Genomic DNA, 18201 nt, shown 5'->3' with positions numbered 1-18201 from the left:
TTTCAGAAGAAAATCACCCTGTGCTTTATAGATTACAGCAAAGCCTTTGACTGTGTAGATCATGAAAAACTATGGAATGCTTTAAAAGAAATGGGGGTGCCACAGCATCCGATTGTCCTGATGCGCAACCTATACTCTGCACAAGAGGCTACTGTAAGGACAGAATATGGAGAAACCAATTGGTTCCCCATCGGAAAGGGTGTGAGACAGGGGTGTATTTTATCACCCTATTTGTTTAATCCATATGCAGAACATATCATACAGAAAGCGGGATTGGATCAAGAAGAAGGAGGTGTGAAAATTGGAGGGAGAAATATCAACAATTTAAGATACGCAGACGATACCATACTACTAAGCAGAAACCAGTAATGATTTGAAACGAATGCTGATGAAAGTTAAAGAGCCAAGCACAAAAGCAGGACTACAGCTGAACGTCAAGAAGACTAAAGTAATGACAACAGAAGATTGAACTTGTGAAGGATTATCAATATCTTGGCACAATCATTAACCAAAATGGAGACAATATTCAAGAAATCAGAAGGCTAGGACTGGGGAGGGCAGCTGTGAGAGAACTAGAAAAGGTTGTCAAATGCAAAGATGTATCACTGAACACTAAAGTCAGGATCATTCAGACCATAATATTCCTGATCTCTATGTATGGATGTGAAAGTTGGACAGTGAAAAATGCTGATAAGAGAAAAATCCACGCATTTGAAATGTGGTGTTGGAGAAGAGCTTTGTGCATACCATGGACTGCGAAAAAGACAAATAATTGGGTGTTAGAACAAATTAAACCAGAACTATCACTAGAAGCTAAACTGATGAAGCTGAGGTTATCATACTTCAGACACATAATGGGAAGAGATGATTCATTAGAAAAGATAATAATGCTTGGAAAAACAGAAGGGAGTAGAAAAAGAGGAAGGCCAAACAAGAGATGGATTGATTTCATAAAGGAAGCCACAGACCTGAACTTACAAGATCTGAACAGGGTGGTTCATGACATGCTCTTGGAGGTCACTGATTCATAGGGTCGCCATAAGTCGTAGTCGACTTGGAGGCACATAACAACAACAAGAAGAAACATGAGAATCTGCCTTAGATTGGCTATTTGTCCATCTAGCCCAAGATTGTCTGCCCCGGCTGGCAGCAACTCTACAAGGTTTCAGTCAGAGAGCTGTTCCTATCTCCTGCTATCTGACCGTTTTAACTGGAGTCTCTGGTAATCAAATCTTGGACCTTTTACATGCAAAGCATGTGATCTACTACTGATTCTTCTCCAAAGATAAGAAACCACTTGAATTTCTCCCCGGCTTTGAAGAGATTCCCCCTTCTGCTTTTGTTCTACAAACTGCAGTGCAAATGAGAACTCTGGGGGTGTTGTCTGTGTGCTCCCTATGGGGCATGGATCCATGAGGAGCTACCAAGTGGATTTTTTGGCACCTGATGAGAATAAATATAATTGCTTAACATGGGATGTATTGATAGCTCAGTGTGACAAGCAGAGAGAACTTAAACAAAAAGCTGTAGATATCCCAGTTATGCTTAAAGTATTAAGAAACATGCTAAGTTGCCATATGATGTTTTTACTAATCCAAATAATTGCGTGTTTTAATTCAAATCAATATGTGAAACTCGGCATGCACCCCTACCTGTTTCTTGACCATCTTTGCCTCATTAGGGCTGCCTTCTCAAATTGCTGCATTGTCAGGAAAAGCCACAAGTGCAGAATGCCCTGTCAGGGTCTTGACTCTAGACCTAGGAAGTGATGCCGATGCTGCCGCCGCCACCACCACCTACCACCCCTTGACTGCCTACTTCTTGGGGAATGGCCATAGCTCAGTGGTGGAGCATCTGCCTTGCATGCAGAAGATCCCAGGTTCAATCCCTGGCATCTCCAGGTACGGCTGGGAGAGACTTCCTGCCTGAAGTCCTGGAGAGCCTCTGCCAAGTCAGTGTAGACAATACTGAGCTAAATGGACCAATGGTCTGTCTCAGTGTGAGGCAGCTTCCAAAATTCTTCCCTGCCAATAGCGCACCATCTTTCCTCTTTCTTGGCTCTAGGATTGGGTTTGCCTTGGTCCAGCATTCCCCTTGGCTGCTTCTTCCTTCAGCTCCAGCTCTCCACCACCCATGGTTTCCTCAGTTCCCTCTTTTTCAGACCACTGACTACTTTGACCCATTTCCTTTAGCCACCTTGCCTTTTGGCTGACCTCTCTAGCACTTCTTTCTGTTTCCTTCCATCACAGACCACCCCTCCTGAACTTCAATGCTCTGAAGTGTTTTCAAGGCATCCTCCCTTTTTGCCCAGAATCTGTTGTTCCTCTTTTCCTCAGGCCTTGTTCTTCTCCCGACCTTTCCTCAGAATCCTCACTCTTAGTCCACTGCCTGCTCTGCATCCTTCCTCAATGCTGGGCTGTGTTTCCCTCTATGGGCCAGGACCTCTTCCCCATGCCTTGCTCTGTCCTGTGTGAGATTCTGATCCCAGCCAAATTGACTATTTTCCCTTCATCTCTTCAGGGACACACAAATATAATTGTTTTATTAGTATCATGTTACATCAAATGTTCATTTCCCCCCTTTTTGGTGTTTTGCTTCATTTGCTTTCTGGAATATGCAGCTCAGTCAGTGCCACAAGCACAATACAGTGTAGACATGCAGGACCTGCAACAAAATACATCAGCATATTTTCATCCCCTTACAGAGTGCTCTTGTTCCAAGTTCCAGCCATTGTATTTATTTATTTATATTCTATTTAACAAAACTTAAATACCACTTGATTGTAAAAAAAATGCTTGATTGTGAAAACAAACAACAACCTCTAAGCACTGAAGCTGATTTTCAGGTGGTACCTCTCTCCCCACAGCCTACATAGAATCAATAACAAGCTCTCCCCCTTGTGTTGGAGAGGGTGTGGGGAGGTACATTTTATCATATGTGGTGGTCTTGCGTGCTGACTGTTCCCTTTTGGGAGGAAGTATTTAATGAAATCAACAAGATTACCAATCAATCCCTTCATTTAGACCCATCTCTGACTCTGCTACTTATAGCTGATGAAGCCAACAATAAAATCATATACAAAACCTTGACAAACTTTCTTCTTATAATAGCACGACTGGTGATAGCTGCTTCCTGGAAAACACTTGACCCACATATGATTCATAAATGGTATCAGGAAATATGGAAATTAGCACTTATGGAAATTAGCACTTATGGAAAAACTAACAGATAGTTCAAAAGCAATGAGACAAGGAACAGATGCAGACAAGTTCTATGAACAATGGTATAGCTTTATTGTTTTTGTTAGTCAAAGTGATGGGGCATGCAAACCTCCAACCTCGCATGGTCAGATTGGCGGTCCACATTGGGATAATTACCTGGAAAATAATTCAGGACAATAACCGTTTAATATATGCTTACCTCCCTAGAGCATTATAGGTACCATAACTCCTATTGTCAACTGCACTATTTTCTCTCTTGTTATATAAGTTATTCTTGTTTTGTATTCTGTTCCCAAAACCAATAAAAACATTATTAAAAAAACAAAAACAACAACCTCTAAGTGGTTTACAAGAACCATGTCTTCTTCTGGGATATAAGCTGTCAAGGGCTCAAGCAGACTCCTCACGTTTCCATTTTCTTTTCCAATTGACAATCAACATTGCTCAGGGCTGACCATGAGCACAGTCCTCATTTGGCTAGAGATTCTCTACCTTCCCTTCTGGTAGATTTTTATTCTTATTAAGATTTGTTGATTATTATTTTTTGTACTTCTGAAAACCTCTGGGTTTCCTCCAAGCATGCTGAAACCCTCTCTCTTGCTTCACAGTGGCCCTATTTTGGCTCAGTTTCTGTTGGCAGTCACCACGTGAGTTAAGTGTTAAAGAAAGTTTTGTTCTTGCAGTTTTATATCTGGTGTCTGCTTGTAGCAAAAAGTTTGACAATAGTCTTGGAAGGTAGAGCGCTAGAAAGGCATTGTACTGATGTGAGATATCAGAATTTAGTGTGCATGTTTTTGTATATTCAGTACACAAAATATAATTGGGGAAGCCCATAGCTCAGTGGTAGAGCATCCGCTTTGCATGCAGAAGGTCCCAGGTTCAATCCTTGGTATTATTTATTTATTTGGCTAATATCCTGCCCTTTCTCCCAGTAGGAGCCCAAGGCTAGATACCTACCTGATATTGCCAGGTAGAGCTGGGGAAGAGCCCTGCCTGAAACCCTGGAGAGCTCCTGCCAGTCAGTGTACTGAGCTAGGTTGGACCAAGGGTTTGACTCGGTATAAGGCAGCTTCCTGTGTTCCCAATACAATCTTGTGCACGCTAGTAAGAGTTAGGCTTGGTAATGGGAAAAGGCAAGCAGAGTGAAATAATAGATAGAAAGTTCTTGTGTTAACAGAAGCTGCAAAATTGTGTACTGGTCATAGGTTGTGAGAAATCTCATACTAGAAAGTCATGTTTCTCTGCATGGGCTTTCAGTTTAAAATATTTCCTCCCTACATCGGTTTCCTTATAACAGGGGTGAGGAATCTCAGGCCTGGAGAGGGGGGGGAAATGCGGCATGCCAAGCCTCTGTTTGGCCCTCAGAATCCTCCCAAGGCCACACCCCCTCCCACAGGTCATACCCTCCCGGTGTGCTTTTGCTTATCTGCAATGTGTCTTTGCACTGTGGTGATGCCTCTTGCTTCCCTGGAAGGAGGACGGAGGGGATGTGTAGACACCTCTGACTTTTGCATGGCTGGAATTTAACCTATGGTACAGAAGTAAGAGTCACATCCATTGCTCTGCCTGCATCTGCATCTGGCCCGGCCCACTACTGGTATGAGGTCCCTGCAAGATTGCCCATGAGGGATTGTGGTCCTCGGGTTGAAAAAGGCATTATAGCAATGCCTATTTTTTTACATTGCAGTTCAACAGCTATGGAAGTTGTTGAATAAGTTAGATATTCATGAAGGGTTGCTCTGAGTGGGGTTAGTCATGATAGCTAAATATGGAGCTTCCATGTCCTGGGATCCCTAATTGCTGAAAGTTGAGGACAAACAGGCAATAGCAGTTGCCGTCTTCCCCGGTTTATGAGTGTTTAGGTGGGCTTTTGGCCTGATTCAGTAAGGTAGTTATTGTGTTCCTAACTCTGCTTTTAGACGCTTCTTGAATGGATCTGTTGTTTGGAACAAATGTTAAAGAGAACAACTGCTTTGGCACTCTCTGGATGTGGCATGCTGGCCACAAATGTGGTGTCAATATTTGCATCCCACGCAGATCAGTGGAGTAGCCCAGCACTCAAGAAATTTCTATTGAGAAAGCAGTCCTATGCATGCTTACTAGGGCTTTAAGCCAAAACACCTGAAAGACTCTTTCCCTACTGACCTTCTTGGATGTTAAGATTAGCAGAGGGGGCCCTCTTGGTAGTTCCCCCCCCCAAAAAATAGTGTGAAATAGGACTTTCTGTGTGGCAGGGCATAAACTGCAGAGCTCCCTCCCCACAGAGGTATATCTAGCATCTTCACTGTATAGTTTTCACCACATGCTGAAGACACAGCTTTTTATGCTGTTCTTTGACAGTTAAGATCTTTTGTTTTGTGGGATCCACTTCTTTGGGTGAATTTATATTGTTGTGTTTTTGTTGTAACAGTTTGATGTGTGCTACTTGTTTTTATTACTATCTTACTATATTATATTTTTGCAAGTCCTCATGTTGTCACAGCATAACGGTGGGGTGAGCTGATGAGCTACGTGGTGACTGCATAGAATTTGGCCTGGGGGTGGGGAGGGACAGGTAGGAGGCTGGTAGCAGCAGTGTCTGCAGCTGGAGCCTGGGGGGGGGAGGCTGGCGGTGGAGGCAGAGGCAGCAGTGCAGATGCTGGGCAGGAGACTGGGTGGTAGTTGTGGCAAACCGTGGAGGGAGGGGGAGCTTTGATGACTTGGGGAGGGCTTTGGCAACAGTAGGCTGAGTTGGCAAGCAAAGCGAGCAAGGGCAGAGCCCTAGTATATTATATTATTATTATATTCCTGAGACTTTATGGTGAAGGGGAGGCAGGGGTAAATAAACAGGGAGCAAGCCCAATCAGTGGGACATAACTTCTAAGTAAATATGCATAATATTGTTCTGACAGGTCTATAGGTAAGAAATTTACTGTGAGGTAGAGTTGCTTTGTGATCCTTACATGGTCTAACTCTGCAATCAAATAACCCTTCACAACTGATCGGAGCATTAGGCTCAGTGAAACATGCTTTTTGTATGCATACATGTTAAGGTGTTTACTACTTCAGAAGCGGGCCACTACAACTTTGAGCTTATTTCGGTATACCTATTTCTCTCCTAATCATTGGGCTGCAAGCGGGGCTTAAATGTTAACGAAAGAGTAGCTAAAATGAGTGATTGAGAATTGCATTATTGCCCCCTCCCTTCTTAGTTTTCAATGGCGCTCCCCCACTGTTGCTGATAACATGTCAGTGATGACGTTGACTGGGGCTGAGTGACATGGTTCCTTCCCAGCAGTAGTTTTGGCTTTCCCTGTCCCAGAAAGAACGTTGTGGGGATGTAGGTGGAACCCAAGATATTTCCTGGCAACATTTGTTTAAAGAATACATCCCCTTCCCAGGAGAAATCTTTATTTCAATTCTGTTCTGTTTTCTGTTTCAGGAACTTTATATTGCTGTCGGAATATCTGGAGCAATTCAACATCTTGCTGGAATGAAAGATAGCAAGGTACGGTACCTGAGTGCGTACTGCAGAGAAGTTGATTGGTCATGGTGAAAGCAGTGACAGGCTCCCTTTAGGTGGTGGCAGCAGTGTAAAACTTACAAAGATAATAGATTAATCCCAGTCTAGAAAGTAAATCACTTGTCAGTATTCCACATTATGGTCAATAGTGCATTAATAGTGTACACGTTCTGAAATAAGTTGATTGCAAAGCCTGGAACCATTTGTTAGAAACAGACTGAATTTATAGCTCAAACGAAATAGTGTGTTTAGACCTATACCGTAGACCCACATTCATATATTTCAGAATATGACACATGAATCCATGCATAACTATATGAAATTTGAATTATGGACTTAGTACTCCATAAAATAAAAGATGCTTCTGAATGTTCCAGCATTTATCCATTCAGATGGAAACCTATTAAAAAATGATGATGAAATTTTAAAAGGCTTAACTTATTAGTAACTGAAATGTTTTCAGCTAACACAAGACTTATTCAGTCCAAGATTATCTTTCTGTACCACAAATGGAAGATGGTTTTTGTTATTTTTAAAATGAGACATGCTGCCTTTTCAGGAGGCAGTTTAATGTCTGGTTTTTTTAAAAAAAAATTGCTACAGATCCCTGTTGAAGTATGCAGACTATAAAGCAATTATGTGTCTACCCAGTATTTCCCAATTTTATTTTCCATGTTGTTTTCTCTTTGAAATATGAAGAGTTAAATTATTTTGTGTTGTCATTAACAAATGTCCCTAAGGGCCTCTAAGCCACTTAGCCAAATAGCTATATCTGTACAGTACAACACTACACTCCTTTTTAGAACCTGGTTTCAGCACCTGAATAGCGCGAAAGCTGGATGGATCTAAAAGTTGCACACCCCCCCCTTTGTGGAGGCTGCTGAAGAATATTTGCCCACAGTGGTGTTTGCAGCAATCCCACAAGGAAGATGCCTTTTTAAATAGCACACCTGCTGCTTGGGAAATTTTCTCACCAAGTGGAAATGTTTTTTGGTGGCTGTTACATTGGAGTTGTTACATTTTAAGATTCCAATTCTATTGTAAGTTACATGAGAAAGTCCTACTGAACTCGCATTAAGACCTGCTGCTGAGTAAACATGCATGGGATTACACTGCAGTATATAAACGGACTTTTATGTATAATCCAAGACTTCTCTGAGATTAGTAAGAGGACAATTTGAATTTGTCCTTCATACAAACGAGAGGTTTCAGTGGTATCTACTTAAATTGCAAAAATGGCAAGAATGAAAGTTTTAATGAGGAGACAGTTTCATTGCAGTCTGAGATTTAGGTGGAAGGGAATCTGCTAAAGATGGTGCTCATGCCAGAATGGGTGACTCTGTGGTGGAGGAAGATAGCTGATGCTATAGATTCCTTCTCAAATTGTATGCCAAGAGTTTGCTACTCCCCATGAGTGAATGTTGTTGTGATAGTTGAGGGGAGCACTGAAAGTCAATGCAGAAAAGCAAACATCCAATTCGTGTTCAGCTTTGTGTGTTATTCACTGACTGGCTTAGACCATATTGACTGCTCTTTGTCATGACCACATAAGCAGATAATTCTACCAGTAATGCTGGGGAAAAAGTTCACCTTTCAAACCTGGGTAGAGCAACCCTGCTGTGATGCTGAGGGGAATGTCTCGGGTGAAGAAACTGTCCTGTCCAAGCCCTCCTGTGGTATCTCTTTCCCTGAGAGGGAGATTCACTACAACAGCTCCTGGACTGGTGCATGTTTCTTCCTAGTTGGAAATGTGCTGGGGGAACAAGGGTGCTTTAGATCCAAGGACTCTGTTACGACACGCGTCCTTGGGAACCTGAGTGTGTGAACCAAAATGGGGGCTAGCCGAGCACTCGCAACAACTCCCTCAATATGCCCTCTGCATGTCCTTTTGTTCCTCCTTTGCACTGTCCGAACATTGATGGTGGAAGGGGAATCGTGACCACACCAAGGGGGTCTCTGGGACTGATCATCCTCTCCACAGGTGGAGAAGATCCGCTCTATTTTATGGCCCTGGGTTGCTCTCTTGTGGGCCATAGGATTGTGCCCTAAGGCTGCAATCCTCGATATCCTTACTCAGTTTAATGGGACAGACCTCAACAGAATTATGCTGTAAATTGTTTAGGAACTGGAGTTGAATAAAATGGATTTTCTATAGTTGTGCTATTTCTGTCCCGTGCTTTTGGTCTTGAAAATTACATTTTTTAGATGTTCAGAGATGTTTTGCTAGAGTTTTTTCTCAATATTCTATTTAAACCAAAAAAGATTCATAGGGTCACCATAAGTCGTAATCGACCTGAAGGCATAAAACAACAACAAACTTTATTTTACTTTTACTTGAACTGTGCCCTACTTCTCTGGTTATCAAGTACTAGATGGGTGCTGTATTTGCTCAAAGAGATCATATATATATAAAAATAAATAATAAATTTTATTTCTGAGTCGCCTATCTGGCCGAGTCAACGGCCACTCTAGGCGACGTACAATTTCATCAATAAAATACAATAAAACCACAAGAATCATAACAATAATTAATAATATCAGTAATTAATTAATAATATCAGTATTAAAACTAAGCCACCCCAGAGGTCCCGTAGGCCTGCCTGAACAGCCAGGTTTTCAAGGCCCGGCGGAAACCTATCAGGGAAGGGGCATAGCGAAGATCGAAAGGAAGGGAATTCCAGAGGGTGGAGGCCACAGTTGAAAATGCCCTTTCTCTGGTCCGCACCAGCTTCACTGTCCTAACTGGTGGGACCGAGAGAAGGTCTTGCGCGGCTGATCTTGTCAGGCGGCATAATTGGTGATGCTGGAGGCGCTCCTTCAGATAAACTGTGCCGAAACCGTATAGGGCTTTAAAGGTCAATACCAACACCTTGAATTGGGCCCGGTAAACAACTGGTAGCCAGTGTAGATCTATCAACACCGGAGTGATATGATCACGACGGCGGCTGTTCTTAATCAGACGTATCGCCGCATTCTGTATCAGTTGTAGTTTCCGGACCGTTTTCAAGGGTAACCCCACATAGAGCGCATTACAGTAGTCTAGGCGAGAGAAGACCAGTGCCTGTATCACCCCCGGGAGCAGATGGGCAGGCAGGTAGGGTTGCAACCTCCTAATCAGATGTAATTGATACCAAGCTGCCCGGCTCACTGCCGAGACCTGAGCCTCCATGGACAGCTGGGAGCCAAGAATGACCCCAAGGCTGCGGGGCAATCTTAGGCAATTTTAGGGGCAATCTTACCCCATTGAACACCAGGTCTATATCCCCCAGCCTGCCCCTGTCTCCCACAAGCAACACCTTGGTCTTGTCGGGATTTAGTTTCAGCCTATTCCTTCCCATCCATCCACTTACAGATTCCAGGCACTTGGAGATGGTATCCACAGCCAACTCTGGTGAGGACTTAAACGAGAGATAGAGCTGGGTGTCATCTGCATATTGGTGGCACCACAGCCCAAATCTCCTGATGATGGCCCCCAGCGGCTTTACATAGATGTTGAATAGCATGGGGGAGAGGATAGAACCCTGTGGCACTCCACAGTTGAGAGGCCAAGGGTCTGAAACCTCCTCTCCCAATGCCACCCGTTGATGCCTGTCTGAGAGATAGGAACGGAGCCACCGTAAAACAGTGCCCCCTATTCCTAATCCCTCCAGGCGTTCTAAAAGGATACTGTGGTCAACGGTATCAAAAGCCGCTGAGAGATCCAGGAGGACGAGGAAGTTGAATTCTCCACTATCCAGCACCCTCCTCATATCATCCACCAGAGCGACCAAGGCTGTTTCAGTTCCATGTCCAGTCCTGAAGCCCGATTGGAATGGATCCAGATAATCCGTTTCCTCCAAGTGTGTCTGTAACTGTTTGGCCACCACTTGCTCAATCACCTTGCCCAGAAATGGTAAATTAGAGACTGGGCAGAAGTTATTTAACTCTTGGGGATCCAAGGAGTACTTTTTTAAGATGGGCTTTATAACTGCCTCTTTGAGGGCTAATGGTAGTGCACCCTCTTCCAAGGATGCATTTACTATTGCCTTGATGCCTTCACCCAGTCTCTCTTTGCAGCTTATAATGAGCCACGAGGGGCAAGGATCCAGTAGACAGGTGGCTGGCTTCACAGTAGAGAGCACCTTGTCCACTTCCTCAGAGGGAAGAGGCTGAAACTGATCCCACCGGACTGGAATGCAACTGGCCGGCTCTGGCTCACTTTCTGTATCCACGGCGTATGGAATCAAGCTCTTCAGGCGCTCGATTTTAAAAACCCTCTAACTATGGCAACAGTTGCTTGGGTTTTCCCCCTTGTGCTGTGAATTATCTGGCATTGTGAACTTGCACACTTTGAAGATGGTTTTGAAAGTAGTCTATGAAGCTTTCTGCGAGTAATATGTATAATTTATTTGTAGTTACATCAAGATAGAAAATCAGTATTGTGGGGTCTCAGATGCATTGTAAACATTTTTGTTTTTCTATTTCTGCTGTGAACAGGAAAGAGAACCTCTTTTAGGAGCAACAGGGTCAGCTGAGGCAGAAGCATTGAGCAGGGAGTTGGGCTAGATTGCCTCAATGCCCTTCCAAACTCTATGGTTCTAGGACTACAAAGAGAGCCCTAAATAACTTGCATTTCACCTCCTTTTATTTCTTGTTTTCAGACTATAGTAGCTATTAACAAGGATCCAGAAGCACCAATATTCCAAGTTGCTGATTATGGTTTGGTAGCAGACTTGTTTAAGGTGAGCCCCCCCCCCCCGGAAGAACCAACCTGATTACATTTCTAAAGTTTTGGGGTTCCAACTGCACTTGGACTTGGTGGTACCTATCAGGCCTCATAGGTATTTGTGGAAGTAAAAGTGACTGAATATGTGCTGATCACTTCCACCCTAATACTGCAAATAATAGAACTGTTGCCTTCACCCACCTTGGTCCAAGTAAAGTGGTTTGGGATGGCCACTGCTTTTGATAGGGGGTGTCTTTAGAACCTTGAAACCTGGTTTGGAAAGGATTTTATCCTCTTTTTCAGGAGGCTGGCATTCTCTCCCCTGCCCTGTTTGGGATTATAGAGCCATGTCCATGTATGTTACTTGATACCTGATAACATTTGTTACCTAACTTATTCATTCCTAATGAATGAAAATATATCAAAATTCTTCAGGCAAGGGTTTGACCACAGCCAGCATTAACCAAAGCAGTTTTATTGACAGTAAATGGTTGTAAACCTTTGTTTTCGCAGATTAAAATTAAAAGATCATATTGGCTTGCTAGGAGGCACTGTTATGTGCAACACCAACAGCCAAATTCTTGAGGCCTTCCTTCCCTCTGGATGTTCTCCGCCCCTTCCCCCAGGAGCTTAGGTCCTGGACAGAGGGAGATTTGCTTTTCTTCCCACCCAAAGGAAGCTTGATAAGGAAGAATACCTGCAAGTTAAGACATAGAAAGAGGTAAACTCTGTTTTCACCCCAGCAGACACCCCTTACTTAGCACTCTTCAAGTACATGAAAGGTTGTCACACAGAGGAGGGCTGGGATCTGTTCTCAATCATCCCACAGTGCAGGGCACGGAATCAAGTTGCAGGAAGCCAGATTTCGACTGGACATCAGGAAACACTTCCTAACTGTTAGAGCCATACGACAATGGAATCAATTACCTAGAGAGGTAGTGGGCTCTCTGACACTGGAGGCATTCAAGAGGCAGCTGGACAGCGATCTGTCGGGAATGCTTTGATTTAGATTCCTGCATTGAGCAGGGGGTTGGACTTGATGGCCTTATAGGCCCCTTCAAACTCTACTATTCTATGATTCTATGATACTTCATCAGAGGTCTCTGGAGTGATCAATGGGAGGGTGCATTCAAAGGAAGGGAGTGCAATTCTCCTCTCCCACCTCGATGGTGAGGCTGAATATGGTCTAGAGCTCCTCAGCTGGCCATCAATGCTAAACACCCCAGTATAAGTCTGAGCAATTGCCAGAGGTCAAACTTGGCACTTTTGAAGCAGAAGTACACTGGCACTCTTGCTCTGATCCCACAAACTCCATTGGCATCTGTTTAACCAGATCTATATTGTGCCCCCTCCCCCATGCTGCTCATGTAAGTAGTTGAAAGAAGTGTCAAAATTTAATTGGCCACTGTGGCAGTGAGGTATCTTAATGCTTAAGAAACTGAGCTGGACCAGAGTGGCCAGATCCTAATTTAAATGAAAGCATAACCCATGAATGCAAACAGCTTGTGTAACAAATTCATACCCATGCCAGAGAACTTGCGGCAGGCAGGTAGAAAAAAAATGGTTAGAGTTCTGTGCTGCTCTTCTAATACAAGGAGAAGCTAATATCAACTTAACATCACTCATAGGTTTTAGGTAAAAATGACTGGGAAAGGATGATGGTGAAGTCATCAAAGGCTAGGTTGACACACACACACACACACAGCCCCCCCCCCCGGTAGTGGATGGGAACATCCTCCACAGAAGGGGCACGTACTATGCTTTATGGCCTTTTTACTTCCAATGATTTCCCCTAGAACTGGGAGATGGAAGCATTCTGCCTCGGGTTCTCTAATTTGGCTGGACAGATGCTGGCTAGGGTTGAGACTCTGGCAAGACTTACATCCCACCTTGCTCTGGAGACATGGTTGGATTGTGGTTGAGCAAATGGATTTTGGTTGTTGGTGATTCCCTGTCTCTACGTTAGTAATAAAACCCAGGGAGCTTCTCTTTGGTATATTCAGTATAAAGGAAAGCATAAGACTCCCACTGGGTCAACCTCATATTGTAAGAATGTTACAAAAGTAAACCCTGATGTATTAGGAAAAGTGAAACAGTTTAGATCAAATAAAAGATTGTTCTTGTAGCAAGAGTGTTATGCAAACAGGCAGATGAGTCTCCCAGTACAAAATGGCCCTCAACTTTGTGCTGAAAAACTTATTTAATACCATATTGAAGTTCTGTGTATGGAAATGTTTAGTAGTTCTGCTGAAACTGTTTGCCTTTCCCTGCCTTGGTCTTCCTCTCCCCTCCTCCCCCTCTAATTCCCCTTCACCTTTGGGGTTCTACTAGCATGTAATCTGTGCAACTGGCATGGGTGTCTGGTGATGGAGAGGCGGCAGAAGCCCTGCCAGTACTTAATGCCTTTCCTGAACTAATGCCTGCTGGCTTGGCAGTAAACATGGGCCTTTTAATAAGCTGGAGACAAAGTGACATTCGGAAGAAACAACATGTAGACAATTTCCTTAATAAATTTTGTACGACCACATTATTTCCACCTAATGGAAATGTAGATCTCTTAAATAATTGAGAGGCTATATTCATCATTCGTGAGTTCAGCTGGGAACTCTCTGAGTGAGAGCAACCAACAACCCCTGGAAAGACAAGGTAACTGATATTTTACACAAATGGCTAGAATCTTGTTTCAGGTGTAGTCAGTGGGCTAATCCACCACCTGTTTTCATGCATTGCTGCTCTTCTGAGGACTAGTAAGAATCACCGTGCAGCATGACCAGAGTTCACTTAAGTGGCAGATTCACTGCAAGTGCCAAGGTGTTGGCACCAATTCCTCTAAAATTGCTGTTTCCCGGTTTTGCCCCTCCTACCTATGAGTTGTTTAAGATACAGCAGACTACTAGCTTAATACTTTGTTTAATTAGTTTGCTTCTCAAAACTAGAGAAATCAAATTGGAATTCTATTTTCTAGATAAACCTGTTATGACATAGTACAGCAACTGTTGAATTTTGTAAATTGGCAGAAGTGAAAGTTTGGGTATGCCATCATTTGCTAGTCAAATGAATATGAAGACTTCAGCATTGTGCTCCTAAAACTGGTGGGAAAGCTGTGGCCCTCCAGATGTTGTCCAGGTACAACTCCCATCATTTCTGCCCAAATTGGCCACACAGACTAGGGCTATGCAAGTTGGAATCTAGCAACTTCTGGACAGGCACAAGTTTTCCATCCTTGCTCTAATGGTTATCCTTTCAGTTACCACCAGCCTATCAAGTCCTATGCTACAGTTAGGCAGGCTCTCTAAAGTTGATTGCTATCACTGTTCCACTGTATTGTCAATTTTGGAGGAATATGCAGTTCAGATTGAAAATTAGTTATGCCGGAGTACTTGAGTTCTGACTTGCATCGGCTTAGAGATACCAGCTGAGTTTATGTGATTTTGTTTTAAATTCAATTTTTTTTCTGGTGGTAACTAGACAAGCTTTAGAGCTTTTCTAGAGCCCAACAAAGAAGACTTTGTGTTCAGTCAGCCTGATTTTGAGAATCAGAATCTGAGGAAAAATGTAGTAGAAATCAGCAGGCCTACACCTTTTGCATCCTTGTAAAGGGGACCAGCAACCACGGGCAGAGAAAGCAGATGCTATACTCTTGTATTAGCATGTAAACTTTGGGGTGGATGTTGGTCAATATATGGTGGTACGGTTTTTTTTAAAGACCATCCAGATGTTCTTAAGTTTGGCTGCTTAAGCATCTATGTTAAGCTTTGATAACACTTTTGTGATGTTTCAGTTCCTTGTAGATTTAAATTTAGCTAATTTTTATGTTGTTTCCAGGTTGTTCCTGAATTGACAGCAGCATTGAAAAAGTGAAAACTTCCAAGTGGCTGGACAGAAATGGGCATGATCAGCTTTTAAAAGATTATTTTAAATAAAAAAATTAATTATATATTATAAAACTAAAAATGTAATAACCAGTGAATTATTGCCAAGAATTCATGTTCTGGGTGACCTCTGAATGCCTTGTAATATACCTACTTTTGCCTTTTGTGTTCCCATTTGATTACAGGCTATTTTTGAATATTTTTTCTAATTCTATAATAAAATATGCATCTGATATATTTTGTATTGTACTTATAGGGGAAGGAATTCCCATGTCTTGACATTTATCTACTACACCCTAAAATATACAGTTCTTTGCTTAGTTCTACCTGCATCATCTTTTCTGCTTTAATCACTGTATTTTAAGATCACTAACACAATTGATTAACTCATAATTATAAACCTGGCACAACTAACAAACTTGGTTGTTCTGTGGGCAGGCACTCTGAATACAGAAGAACCTGACTAAGACTCGTCTTAAAATGGCTGTTAATCAACATAGGTAACCCTTTGGGAGTTTGTGTAAGCAGAATGTAAAAAGGTTGTTTTAGGAATGCATTTTTTGGAGGCACTACTTTGGTATTATAAATAATGGTGCTGTGTCGAGATGCACAAAGTATGTAGACAGTACTTGACTTTGTTCTGTCCTACAGCTTTAGTACCTGGCACTAAACAGATTTAAGGAGTGTGTGGCTTTCACTTCCAGAATGGATTTTGCCCAGGCTCTCTCCCCCTTACGTGGAGATGTTTTTAAGCTGCAAATGGTATTGTAGCCCTATCATTCTAAAGCTTAAATACATCTTCTAGTTCTTGAGCTTGGGGCTTTGTGGGGGGTGGGTGGGTAGGGAAGAGCTTGCATTCTTTACAGAAGTGTGCTTGTGTGTATTCGCACAGTCAATACCTGTTTGAATTTTATTCACACAATTTTCTGTGCAGTTAGAAATGTAAGTCCAATAGCTCCTTCTAAGGCTTGGCTGCTAATCTTTAAGTATTGTTTGGAAATGCAACACTTGTTCTCTTGTTGAAACAGAAGCTTTTAACACTTGGAAAAATTAGAATATATGCATGCTATACAGGTCTCCCCAGTTTCCTTTTTAAAACATCACTAGATCCAGTAGCTTTCTTAACATAATACAGCAGCTATTTTGCAATAGGCTGTGGCTAATAGGCCCATAGTGGGTCCTTGGGAAAAGTCTTAAATGCAGATACCATGTTGTCATCTTGGTTTTCCTCCTCACCAAGCTTGCCTGTCTCTGAATGGTCACTAGGTTTTAATTCTAACTTGGGCTCGTATCTCCTGCTCTATCATGATCTGTGTCTTTAATACATAGATGACAATTGGGCAAAGCTGGTGTCTATCCTGGGACTTGTGAATTCCACCCTATTAATAGATCTATTCTGATTGTGAAGTGATTAGGCAGCCTACATAAGGGGGGGTAGCTTCTATAACTAGAACAGAAGCCTCAGAGACAGCCTGTCTGTGATGGTTAGGCTTAGGAAGATAAAGAAACCACAAAGTTGAAAGAGACAAGAGACAAAAAGGAGACAGACAAAACTCATGTTGGTAGAAAGGAAGCTTGTGAACGGTTTGCAGTAAGTGGTGTGTATCCTACAGAGCTGTATCTGCCTCTGATAAATGATTCACGCCACTGGGAGCTGGATAGGAATATTCCCTAGTAGGCTATTGGAGGCATTTAGTTACAGAAAAGGTAGTTGAGCTATGAAAGGAATCCTTGATATTGTGCAAGGAGGTACTACTGCATAGAAAGCTGTATAATGCTCCATCTGTGTTCACAGACAGCTGAAATCAGCAGTGATTCCTTGCTGCTTCATGAGCCATCAGGTGAGAATTAAAAGCGGGGAGGTAGATTGTCCTCCCTTTTCTGCAGGGTGTTCTGTTTTACATGAGAGTGAGCAGCATACTTTCCAATGCTTTTATTCCAACATTGCCCCTTCTCCTATTCATGTAGTATACTTTGGTTTTGGCATGATAGCTACAGCAGCATCTTGTAGTTCTTGTGAAAGCTGTGAAGCAGAGCAAATTATAGCATGTAAAGTACTAATAGCTACTGTGTACACTCCCCCCCCCCAAAGCATATCAGGCTCAAAACTGTCCAGAGTAATTCTCCAAAGTCTCAGGCTGGGTCTTTCTAGCCCTGCTACTTGAGATCCTTTTAATTAGCTGCACCAGGGATTCGTGCTAGGATCTTTTATCTCAGTGGTAGAGCATAAGAGGATACATATGTATCCTCCTCATGCCAAGTCTGCAAAAAAATAAACTTCCTTCTGAGATATTCAAGGACGGATGAAGAATCTTGCTATTTAAGATTCTTTTTTCCACCACTTTCAGGACCTGCTCATTCTAGAGGCAGCTGCTTGTGCTGGTATGTGATGGGGTTAAACCTCTGAATTAAAAACATTTTAATGCTTTGATTTGGATTCCTGCATTGAGCAGAGGGTTGGACTCAATCGCCTTAAAGGCCCCTTCCAACTCTACTATTCTATGATTCTAATACCAAGCATGTTGTTGTGGACAGGCAGTATCTAGCTCAAGGAAGCTGTCTGAAACTGATTTTTTTAAAAAAATCTTACATGGCTTTCCTATATGTTTTAAGGATCATATGCAAAGCATGACTTCTGCTGGCTGCCTAAGTTTTGGACAGCTTTGAGACTTCTGAATTTGAAAACAAATAGAAACCTTATTAAGCTTTCACATGGCATGAGATTAAGGGCTTGGTCATACCCTGGTCTGCCCGACTTGTCCTTTGGTAAACTGAAGCAGGCTGGCAATTTCCGTCTCATAGAGGTTTATGCACACTTTTGTAGCATAGTACAGCCATGATACTCTACACTATAGGTGATTAATAGAACAGGCTCATCAATCAGACAGCTACTATGCAGGA

The 18201-nt window shown here is 42.6% G+C and overlaps 1 protein-coding gene across 1 annotated transcript in view; it reads left to right on the top strand.

Annotated features, from left to right (window-relative positions):
* The window catches only part of ETFA (electron transfer flavoprotein subunit alpha), a 47674-nt gene extending 32139 nt beyond the window's left edge, over nt 1–15535 (top strand). The window contains exons 10-12 of the mRNA XM_061596044.1: nt 6643–6708; nt 11364–11444; nt 15254–15535. Of these exons, the coding sequence (XP_061452028.1) occupies nt 6643–6708; nt 11364–11444; nt 15254–15289 (183 nt within the window). The 3' untranslated portion in view covers nt 15290–15535. The remainder of the gene's footprint in view (nt 1–6642; nt 6709–11363; nt 11445–15253) is intronic.
* The last annotated feature ends 2666 nt before the right edge of the window (nt 15536–18201 follow it).

This window comes from Rhineura floridana, chromosome 14 (assembly GCF_030035675.1).
Source record: "Rhineura floridana isolate rRhiFlo1 chromosome 14, rRhiFlo1.hap2, whole genome shotgun sequence".
Lineage (NCBI taxonomy): Eukaryota > Metazoa > Chordata > Lepidosauria > Squamata > Rhineuridae > Rhineura > Rhineura floridana.
Note: the sequence above shows the minus strand (reverse complement) of the source record. Positions and strands in the feature narration are given on the sequence as shown.